This window comes from Candida oxycetoniae, assembly GCF_023343755.2.
Source record: "Candida oxycetoniae strain CBS 10844 chromosome Unknown scaffold9, whole genome shotgun sequence".
Taxonomy (NCBI): domain Eukaryota; kingdom Fungi; phylum Ascomycota; class Pichiomycetes; order Serinales; family Debaryomycetaceae; genus Lodderomyces; species Lodderomyces oxycetoniae.
This window is the reverse complement of record NW_026055363.1, coordinates 46,269-58,119: the sequence shown is the minus strand read 5'-3', so window position 1 is coordinate 58,119 and position 11,851 is coordinate 46,269. Positions and strand designations below refer to the sequence as shown.

General features: G+C 39.0%; 3 protein-coding genes across 3 annotated transcripts; 2 read left to right on the top strand and 1 right to left on the bottom strand. All coding sequences in view use genetic code 12, as the record gives it.

Moving 5' to 3' along the window:
* Window positions 1–202: 202 nt before the first annotated feature.
* KGF56_000354 (tRNA dihydrouridine synthase) lies at window positions 203–2,104 on the bottom strand (the record flags this gene model as incomplete). Its single annotated transcript, XM_049324864.1, has 1 exon — window positions 203–2,104. The coding sequence occupies one exon, from the start codon at window positions 2,102–2,104 to the stop codon at window positions 203–205; it is 1,902 nt and encodes a 633-aa protein (XP_049182494.1).
* A 196-nt stretch (window positions 2,105–2,300) lies between these two features.
* UTP21 (rRNA-processing protein) lies at window positions 2,301–8,655 on the top strand (the record flags this gene model as incomplete). The annotated part of the gene is made up of 3 exons (XM_049324853.1): window positions 2,301–5,184; window positions 5,543–7,781; window positions 7,887–8,655. The coding sequence occupies 3 exons, from the start codon at window positions 2,301–2,303 to the stop codon at window positions 8,653–8,655; spliced, it is 5,892 nt and encodes a 1,963-aa protein (XP_049182493.1).
* Window positions 8,656–10,234: 1,579 nt separating this feature from the next.
* Window positions 10,235–11,710, top strand: RXT3 (Rxt3p; the record flags this gene model as incomplete). The annotated part of the gene is made up of 1 exon (XM_049324842.1): window positions 10,235–11,710. One exon carries the CDS (start codon window positions 10,235–10,237, stop codon window positions 11,708–11,710), a length of 1,476 nt encoding a protein of 491 aa, XP_049182492.1.
* Between the last annotated feature and the right edge of the window lie 141 nt (window positions 11,711–11,851).

The following is an 11,851-nucleotide window of genomic DNA, read 5'->3' as shown; positions in this document are numbered from 1 at the left end:
CGGCGCTGCTCCACTATTAAAGGAAGCGAGATAGTGTCAGTAGTCGGCGCTGCTCCACTATCAAGGGAAACGAGATAGTGTCAGTAGTCGGCGCTGCTCCACTATTAAAGGAAGCGAGATAGTGTCAGTAGTCGGCGCTGCTCCACTATCTCGCTTCGCTCGGGTTTGATTACTACTACTACTATTAACTCAATGATACTATCTATCTGTTCTCAGTATTTTCATAGGCATTGCTCTTATGCTTGGGTACAAACTGGAAATCTTCACCAGCTTTGCCCAAAAACATCTCTGTAATCTTTATCCAGTCTTTGTAGTCTGATGATGAAAGCAATGTCTCCATCTCATTTCTGCCCACAAATTTGGGCGACCTTTCATTCAATTTCGGTGGTAGTCTCTCCATAATGCCTACTGGTATATACCTATGTGTAAAACTGAGAAACTCACACATAAATCTCCGAGCACTATTGACACCATACTCATCAGATCCCCAATGTTCAATTGCAAATTTTGCAAACTTATCCAACATGGATAACCTTTCGCTTGAGGATTTGTCCAAATATTGTTGTGCTTCAACTTCTTCAAAAAGCCATGGCTTGATCAATGCTCCTCTCGCCACCATTACCGAGTCCACGCCTTCTCTTGCAACTCCGTTATACCAGTCCTCATATGTATAAACATCTCCATTGCCAACAAACCAGGTTGGGTTTGTGTCTCTACCTTCCTTATCTTCTTCTCTCTTCTCATTCCAATTCTTAACAACTTTACCTACTTCTTCTATGTAGTCCCAATCGGCTTCCTTAGTATACCTTTGTTGCCTCGATCTTCCATGTAAGGTGATTGCTGCAACTTGGGTCTCGTTTAACACCCTATCCACAAGATGTGCCGCCGTGTTTTTGTTTTCCTTCACACCTGTTCGAATCTTGATCGTAACAGGAATATCGCCCGATGATCCGTTCATGGCTTTCACTATACGCAATAGTCTCGGAGTTTGATCCAATAACGCTGAACCTTGTCCCAGTTTGTATAGCAAGTCAATTGGACAGCCACAGTTTAGATTCAACTCGCTAACATGTTGAGTGGTTCTATAGATAACCTCAGCTGCTTTTGCAGCTGCCCAGTGTTTCGAGCTGGCTATTTGAACACCAAATCCTGGATGCTCGCTTATGTGTGCTTTAGGCAAAGCCCATTCTGGTTGATGCCCCTGTATCAAAGGCACCGAGAGTGCCATTTCAGAATATGTGACATCAGCTCCCAAAGTTTTCATAAGTCGACGAAACGGTAAATTACCAACTGTTGTTAAAGGTGAAACAATTTTGGCACCTCTTAGGTCAATTTTCTTCTTTTCTGCAATCTTGAAAGGCTGTTCAACGTAAGTTGCCTCATTTTCCTTTCTATTTTCTTGATGACTATCGTTTCGCTGAACTTTAGAATCCAAGTACTTAATCACTTGTTCTGAAATTTCGTATTTATACTTTTTCCTTTGTAATGCAATCTTGCTTTCTCTATCAATCAAATTAACTTCAAAGCTCTTGTCCTTTTCAGTTTCTAGTTTTCCCAAATCCTTGATTAGTTTTTTAGTCTCCTTGTTGAAATGCGAGTGTAACCATCTACACTTCATGCCCGTTGGACAATATCCCAAAGCTTCAAATACGGGACACATCCCATCAATATCTTTTGGTTTACTTGCCAAGTACTCTTCCAAGTTGTGAGAATACTTGCATTTCTCTTCATCTCCAGCAACACAAGGGGTACTTTCATCCTCGGGATCAATCAACGAAACACATAATCGAACTGTATCTCTCTTTTGCTTTAAATCACGTTTTTGGTTTTGACCACGTTCCTTCTTTCTCCTTTTGTCACCATTACCATTTTGCAGTCCATTTTTATCCCTATCTCCTCCTTCAGCTTCATCATCGTTGTATTCTGTGTACGTACTAGACAAAGAGGATATTGGGGCAAGAAACTCTGGCTTTATACCAGCAATGCCCTTGATATACGGTTGAGTATTCTGTCTCTTCTCCTCTAAGGCAGTCGTATCATTAGCTCCACTTCCATCTCCGTCTCCATCTCCATCTTCATGTAATCTTTTCTCTGGCACAGTCATCAATGTATGAGTAAAGCAAGCAATTGGGAATTTATGGGGGGGGCATCTCATTTAGAAAAATTCAATTTCTTATCATTTTTCAAATTTTTCAAATTTTTCAATTTTTTTTATCGCGGCTCATCTCATCTCATCTCATCTCATCTCATCTCACCTTTCTCTCATTCTTTCAAAAAAAAAGCCATCTTTTTCCATCGATATGGTTGTCCTTCTGGAAAAGAAAAGGAAAGTAGATCTGGTGAACGGTAGTGGTAGTGGTGGTGGTGGTGGTGTAGCACCAGTCCGAGTTCGCAAGCCTTCAAAAATTTTTAGCCCGTTTCGAGTTTTGGGGAATGTCACCGATGCCACTCCATTTGCAATTGGTACATTAGGATCGACTTTTTATGCAGTTACTTCAGTAGGCAAAAGCTTTCAGATTTATGACTTGGCAACTTTACACTTGTTGTTTGTTTCCCAAACTCAAACCAAGAGTAAAATAACCTGTTTTACAACACACCACCATTATATATTTGTTGGGAGTGGACATAAAGTTGGGATATATAAAAGAGGAAAACTAGAATTTACCTTAACATGCGAGACAAATGGTATAATTACGCATCTTTGCCACTTTGGAGAGTACCTTATTGCAACTTCTTCACGAGGTGAATTATTTGTATTTAGAAGAACAGCAGCAGATGGCTTGAAATTTCCTACTGAGTTGTACTCAGTGATAAGAGCAGTAAACATAGATGTGGATGGAGAGATAGTTGGTGTGATCCATCCACCTACTTACTTGAACAAAGTTGTAGTTGCCACTACTAGCTCAATTGTGATTATCAATGTTCGTTCAGGTAAAGTATTATACAGGTCTCAGCAACAACAGTTTGGAGAAGAGCTGTTGTCGAGCATTGAGTCCGCGCCCGTTCTCGATGTGGTTGGTGTTGGAACAGCTTCAGGAAATGTCTACATTTACAATTTAAGGAAAGGATCTGTTCTTGGTGAGAAAATAACCACCTCGGGATCGGAAACCTCTAGCAAAGTCACTTCAATATCATTCAGGACTGACGGGTCACCACATTTAGTCGCCGCGTTGAACAACGGAGATTTGTATTTTCATAATTTAAACAAAAACACACGTATCCACGTTTTGCGAAATGCTCACAAGGAGGCCCATGGAGGTGTATCGAAAGTACAATTTTTAAACGGACAACCAATTCTTTTAACAAATGGAGGAGATAACCACCTCAAGGAGTTTGTTTTTGATCCAAGTTTAAGTGCAACAAACACTTCTATTATTGCACCTCCGCGTCATCTCAGATCAAGAGGGGGCCATTCTGCACCACCCGTAGCTATACAATTCCCTGATGAAGACAAATCACACTTTTTGTTTAGTGCATCCAGAGATCGATCATTCTGGAGTTTTTCATTAAGAAAAGATGCTCAAGCACAAGAGTTTTCACAAAGAATGCACAAGTCTAAGGATGGTAAGCGACAAGCAGGACAAGTTGCTTCTTTGAAAGAAAAGTTTCCAGAGATTATTGCTATTGCTACATCACATGCTCGAACAGGTGAATGGGATAATATTCTCACTGCACACAAGGATGAACCTTTTGCAAGGACGTGGGATTCTTCAACGAAAAGAGTTGGTAAGCATATTCTCAACACGGTTGATCAAGGAATCTGTAAATCCATTTGTATATCACAATGTGGAAATTTTGGTCTTGTAGGTTCATCCCTTGGTGGCATTGGGGTGTATAATTTACAATCAGGCCTCTTGAGGAGGAAATATCTATTGCATAAGCAAGTTGTGACCGGGTTGGCTATTGATGGGATGAATAGAAAAATGGTTAGTTGTGGATTAGATGGAGTTGTTGGATTTTATGACTTTGGAAAATCAAAATATCTAGGAAAACTACAATTGAGTGCACCTATCACATCAATGGTTTATCACAATCAATCAGATTTGGTCGCTTGTGCCCTAGATGACTTATCGATTATCGTTATTGATGTAACCACGCAAAAAGTTGTTAGGGTGCTATACGGCCATTCCAACAGAATCTCAGGAATAGATTTTTCTCCAAATGGAAGATGGATAGTATCTGTTGGTTTAGACTCAACGTTACGCACTTGGGATCTACCTACAGGAGGGTGTATTGATGGTGTATTTTTACCCATTGTTGCGACCTCGGTGAAATTCTCTCCACTAGGGGACGTCATTGCTACAACTCATGTTTCAGGAAACGGAATTTCGTTATGGACAAACCGAGCACAATTCAAGCCAGTATCGACAAGACACGTTGAAGAGGAAGAGTTTTCAACGATTTTATTGCCAAACGCCTCTGGAGACGGTGGCTCAATTATCCTAGACGGTGCTTTAGATGAAGAGGAGGAGCAAGATACAGCTGAATTTGATATTGGCAAATTTGTCTCCAGCGATCAAATTGACTCAGATCTAATCACTTTATCGACTGGACCAAGAACAAAATTCAACACTTTACTTTATTTGGATACTATCAAGCAGAGAAATAAACCTATTGAACCACCCAAGAAACCCGAGAAAACGCCATTCTTTATAGGGCTAACTGGAGAAGCTGTTGGCGATAGGGCCTCTGTTGCTGAGGGTGCCAAAGAAAAAATTATTGATGCTAAACAAGAACAAAAACAAGAACAAGAAGAGAAGAGTAAATTATTACAGTACAACTTCCAAAATAGATCTAGTGGCGGCGACGGTGGTGCTACTACTGCTTTTGAAAGCGAGTTTACCACGCTATTGAGAAATTCTGGTGAGACGAGTCAATTTGAAGAGTTCAACAAGTACTTGGTCAACCTTGCGCCATCTGCTATAGATTTGGAAATCAGATCCCTCAATACGCAACCACCATTGACTGAGCTAACAAACTTTATCCGAGCACTACTTGCTGGCTTGCAAAGTAACAAAAATTTTGAATTAATAGAGACAATCTTTTCGATGTTTTTAAAAGTCCATGGCGATGTCTTACATCAGTACGAAGACGACGACACATTTGATTTACAAGATATTTTGGCCAAGTTTTCACAAGTTAGTGAGGAAAAGAATGAAAAAATGGATCAAGCGATAAAGTATTGTTCAGGAATTATCAACTTTATTAGATAGAGCGTATATATACCGTGAGGAGGAGGGGGTGGTGGTGGTGGTCTGTAGCTTTACCCAGCTTATCTTTCTTAGCTTGTTTTACCCGGCTCATTTTCTTTTACCCGGCTAGATTGTTTTGGCCCTTTTTTTTTTATTGTAAATGATTCTTGTATTCTTTTAAAGAGACGGAGAGGTTTCAATAAATCCATCAAGACACGAGATGAACATAGATATAATTGAGCCTTCAAGTAGGATTCGAATACCGTATCTACATGGCACCAGCAATTATGTTTCGTCTTTTCTTCACAGTGGAGATTGTTTGTTTGTAGGGACAAGTCGAGGTGATTTAGTAGTATATACCCAGACATTGTCACAATCAGCATCATTAAGTCAGGCACCTACTACTACTACTGCTGCTGCTGCTGCTCAACAGACCGCTTTTGAGCAAGAGTCTTCCATCAAGAGTTCACAAGGTGTAACAATTAAGTCCGTGGTCCCTCAGTCAATAAGATCATTCCGATCTTATCAAGATACAAGACGTCTCTTTGGGGAAAATCACAACTACACATTACAGAACATTTTCAAGAACCTAACAGTGGATAATTCGAGCATAGTCAAGTTGAAGTTGCTCCCCAATGATTCAGCTGCAATAAACAAAAAGCTAATGCTCATGATCAGTCCCACTTTGGTCAAAATTTACGAAATCGTTGGAAGCCATACTAATCTCATATTTTCACTTGACGAGGTGCGTTGTGCAGATGCATTATACATTGATCACAGTGATAAGCGACTATTGCTAATTGGTGTCAAGAGAAGAATATTGGTTTATCACGTTACTAACAAGTCGAGAAACGTCTTGCAGTTTACATTGATCAAGGAAATACCGCTCAAAGATAAAGTGCGAACCATCAATATGTATAGCGAAGATCATGTAATTGTTGGTGTAGAAAGTGACTACTTGATGATGAACATACTCAGTTATAAGCTATCTACATTTGCCACAAATGACGACACGGATATTTTCAGTCAAGGTGCGTCTTTCAAATATTTCGGGCTATCATCGTCTGGTCCATTGATTTGGACTATCCCCACGAGTGAAGACTCTGTGTTGTTGATTAAAGACACGACTGTTATTCAATTGGAAAAGAGCAAAAGCGTCAAGATTTCGCCGTCGCCAATCAAATTGACAGCTGTACCTCTAAATGTACTTTTCATTCATCCAATGTATTTAGCTGCAATCTATCCTAAAAAAATTGAGATTATGGAGATACATAACGGTATTCTAATACAAAAATTCCTGCATTATATCAACTCGAATCAAATATGTTGCCAGATTGAAGAAAATGTACTTTGTCTAGCATCAGGGCTGGATGTGTTTCAGTTTTCAATAGTGCCGCTTCAAAAACAAGTTACACAATTTCTTAGCATAAGCGGCAAAACACACTTTGGAAATGCTAGGGATCCTAATAACGACTTGAGATTAGTTGGTTTGGAGAATGCTATTAATCTAGTTTCTGACTTGAAACCAACGGAAGAAAATGAAATATTCACGACTGAAAAGTCAAAGCAGTTGAGATTACGTGAATTATATACATTGAAAGCAATTAGTTTATTTGAATCTTACTCTAAGTATCACGAATCCTTAGTGGACATTGCTTCCGAGTGGTTGATTTCTTACCATGATGTTTTATCATTGTTTCCGGATTTTTTGAATGGGGAGTATTTGCTTAGTAAAAAGAGTGTTGATGCACAGGGCAAAGTTGCTGAGGAGGAGCAGATCAGATCGCCACATTCAAGTAGCGCGGTCAAAAGAATTACAAAAGAAGACTTGGAGCTGAACCCCATATCTGAATCTGACTACGAAACTGATAATACAGCTCGAAAGTATACAGCCGCCACATTGTCGTCAACAACAACAACAGCAACAACAGGAACAACAGCAACAACAGCAACAACCAAAAACAACGTTAAATCTCAAAGTATTAGGAAATTCACTAAAGCTGTTAATAACTTGATAATATATTTAACTGAGCAAAGGCGCATTCTTTTACTGTTTTTTGATAAATCGGCCATTAATTGGAAGCACGTTCTTCTTGAACCTAATGATATTTATCCACCTATTGATAACCAACTAATCAAAGTTTCCACGATAATAGACACTTCATTGTTTCTTTGCTATTTTTACGTGAAGCCGATGTTACTTGGTCCATTGTTAAGACTACCAAATAACAAGTGTGATTCTAAAATTGTTAATGAATGTTTAATGAGCAATATCCATAATCACGCTCAACAAAGAAATTTCAAACAGCCAAATTATATCAAGGAGTTGTTGGACTTTTATTATGGAAGGAATTTGCATAGGGAAGCACTAGAAATGTTGTATAAACTCGCGCATGGCGACGAACAACTGAAAGTTGTTCACTCAAACGAGGAAGATAATGCATATGATGATTTTATCAAAGGTCCAGGACTAACGGTGAGATATTTACTGAAGTTGACTAATGACAACTTGGATTTGATATTGGAGTATGCTAAATGGGCGATATCTGCTAATGAGGAAAATAGTAAAATTTTGTTTATGAATGATTCGTATGAGTGTGAGAGTCTTGATAATTCAAAGGTCCTCCAATTTTTTTTAAACAGAAAGAATATTGATTTGGCGATTACTTACTTGGAGTGGCTCTTATTTAAAAGTGATTTGATTGCGAAATTGAAGAATAATAAACAGTTTGGGAGATTTGAAACAAAACTTTGCATATTGTATTTAAGGCAAATCAAGGAGCAGGACGGGTCACCTAAAGAGGACGAATATTATTCCAATTTGAAAAACTTATTGTCTACTAGTGAGACATTTGATCCTTGGCCTATTCTTAAAGAGATACCTACCAATGAAGACAAGTTTTTGAGATTAACTGTGTTTGTTTATAGGAAATTGCAAGAACACGAAAAAGCGGTAGATGTGTTATTCAACCAGTTGAACGATTTGGATGAGGCAATTTTGTACTGCTTAGCAATATACAAGCAGCCAAACGGAACAACAATTGGTCGTGGACTATTCCATAAACTATTGGGGGATTTGCTAATCAACTATGTTGAGAACATTGATTTGATATCAAAGTTGCTTCTGGAACAAGGTTTGAAAATGTCAGTTGATTTTGTGTTTGATATTCTACCTGCTTCGTTCCCATTATATAAAATTGCAAACTATTTGAAGCAACAAGTTGCAGCAGTAAAGAATAAAGTAGATGATACACGAATCAACTCCCAGCTTTATAAAGTTGGATCTATCAATTTGAAGGATAAGATCATTAAGCTACAGGATGATTCATACAAGATTAATTCAAGCAAGACATTGTGCCCTGTTTGCCGGGAGAAATTGGGATATAGTATTTTAACTGTTACGGATGATTCTGATATAGTACACTATGGTTGTGCTCAACGTTTACGCAAACAACAACAATAAGAAGACACTATCGAGCGACACTATCGAGCGAAGCGAGATAGTGGAGCACACTATCTGCCACCAACACTAGCTGCCACCAACACTAGCTGCCACCAACACTAGCTGCCACCAACACTATCAAGCAGAGCGAGATAGTGGAGCAACCCTTTGTAGCTTGTTACAACACTATCTCGCTCTGCTCGATAGTGCTGCTCGATAGTGGAGCACACTGACTAGCGAAAAAACCAACACTATCAAACAAAAGCAATACTTAGTAGCGACACTAACTAGATGCTCCCAACACTCTCTTGCTTTGCTCGCTTTGCTCGATAGTGTCCTATATAATTCAAAATACTAATTCCCTGTCTCTCTGCCCCCTAACCCCTAACCCCTAACTCCTTTCCGTTAATGATAATCTGACTCAACTTGTAATATTTTATTCTATTCTCGTCCCTCATACAAAGTGAGAAGATTGTAAAGAAAGACTATAGTAGAGAAAGACTATAGTAGAGAAAGACTATAGTAGAGAAAGACTATAGTAGAGAAAGACTATAGTAGAGAAAGATTATGGTAAAACTGTAGAGAAATGCTATTGCAAAAGACTATAGTAGAGGACAGTTGTAGAAAACTATAGTAGAAGACAGTTGTAGAAAACTATAGTAGAGGATAGTTGTAGAAGATAGTAGATGAAAACAATTGTAGAAAATTGTAGAGAAAGATTAGGGCTGAAGGCAACTGTAGAAAAAGATTAGGGCTGAAGGCAACTGTAGAGAAAGACTATAGTAGAAGGCAACTGTAGAGAAAGACTGTTACAGAAGACTATAGTAGAAGACAGTTTTAGAAGATTGTAGAAAAAGACTATGGTAGATAGCTCTCCAGCCATAGAATAAGAAGAAGGCATCAAGGTACAACGTGTTGCTCGATAGTGTCAATAGAGTCGGTGGCATCTAGTGTGCTCCACTATCGAGCAGAGCGAGATAGTGTCGATAGTGTCGATAGAGTCGGTGGCATCTAGTGTGCTCCACTATCTCGCTCTGCTCGATAGTGTCGATAGAGTTGATAGGGTCGGTGGCATCTAGTGTGCTCCACTATCTCGCTCTGCTCGATAGTGTCGATAGTGTCGGGGCGTAGAATCCCCACCCCCTAAGACAAAATTAGCCAAAAACCACAGAATTTAAACCAGGAAATAAAGTAGCCTGATTGTCTAAAATGCCCGTCAAAAGTTGTGGGGCGAGATGAGAGCTGGAGAAACCATTTTCGGCGAGAAGAATTGGTATGAGTTGAATTTTATTCTTTTTTTCTCTCTTCTTCTCTCAAGGACCATTTTCTGTTATGATTGCTATACCCTTGGAGTGCAATAGTATAGGACTACTAAGCTAGGACTATCAAGTTAATACTCCATTAATCCAAGACTATAAAGATAGGGGGGTGCAAGAGTAATTCTTACCAAATTGTATCATTGACGCACAGAAACCGTTGTATTTTCAACAAGTATTTATATATAGATATAGATATATTTTTTTTTTCAACTCTTGTCAATAGAGCCATACTTTTGGTTTCTAAAGAATAAAGTTTACATTGAATATAGAAATAAAAAAGCATGCTGAAAGAGAGTTCAGTGGGGTCGATTTTGAGCAATAACTCATTAACACCACCGCAGCCAAACGAGAAATCACTCACTATTGAGGCAAGCACGACGAATGCTGCGTCATCGTCTCCTTCTCAGAATCTGCATGGTCATCACCATCACCATCATCGATTTGTACATCATCACCATGTAAACCAATTAAGCTCACACCAATTGAGCTCACACCAATTAAGTTCACACCACCATGTAAACCCGTCTAATCCACACCACCACCATCATATTATTCAACAGCCACAGCCACTTCCACTTCACCATCATCATCATCATCATCACCATCATCGTCCTCAAAGGCAAACCAACGGACTTGGTCAGGATAACCAACCTAGTCCACAGCAGTTGCATTTGAAGATCAATGAGAAAATAGAGCAAGACAGAGGGAAGACAAAGAAGAGGAAGGAAGAGGATGAAAGGGAGAGAGAAAAGAGGGAAAAGAGGGAGAAGAGGGAGGAGAGGGAGGAAGAGGAGGAAGAGGAGAGAAACCTTTTATTGAGGATCAGCTGTAGTACTAATAATGACAAACTCTCCAAGCGACGTAAACAAAACACACCAAAACTAAACATTGAACCGATTGTGCAGCTTATTTCGGAACTTTTCCCAAAGAGACAATTCCTCGGGACAATAATATATAATCCAACAACAACATGGGACACACTACAAACTCAATACCTTTATGGTTTGAAACAGGATCTACAAAGAACGTTCCAGAAGAGTAAACAAAACTATAGAGATAGATGTGCTGAAGGTGACTTTAAGATCGAGACAAGGTATATACCATGTATACCTCCACTACCGCTTGAATATATCAACTCGATTATTGAAGTTATCATCCCATTTCGTCACATTATTGAATTCAAACAAGATTTTAGAAATGAAATAGTTAGTAAAGAAAGAGAATTATGGGGTGGAACACTGGGCATATATACTGACGATTCTGATATTTTGCACGTGCTATTACATATGGGATTATTCAATGATTCGGTGGATTTAAGTCAATGGAACAAAACATGGACACGAGAAGACATAATTAAGCCTCGATATGTGATGCATAGTGATAATGATGATGGTAGTACAAGCGAAGAAGCAAAAGAAAAGGAACAAGTAGATGATGATGTATATGGCGATTTATCAGTTGAGATTTTGTTGTTGCCTCCACTACCACAATACATTGGCTATTTTCAAAACGGGATAAATGCGAGATCTTGGAATGTTGCAAAACACAATGACGCTAAACAACAGGAACATTCAGGGTTGAGTTATGTAGTATACAATATCCGATGGTTAAGGAGAGGTAGTTATCTTCAATTTAGTCAGTTGAAACAAGCCTGCTTTGATGAAATGCAACGAGATTATCAGGAAAATGAAAATCTAATTAAGCACCTGAATGGCTGGTTGTTTGATTATAAGACATTTAAAAGGATTCATGGATAGTGGACTGTACTTGTATTGCAAATAACACTATCGAGCAAAGCGAGATAGTGTCACTAGTCAATGTACAATGCTCCACTACCGAGCAAATAGTCAATGCTCCACTACCGAGCAAATAGTCAATGCTCCACTATCGAGCAGAGC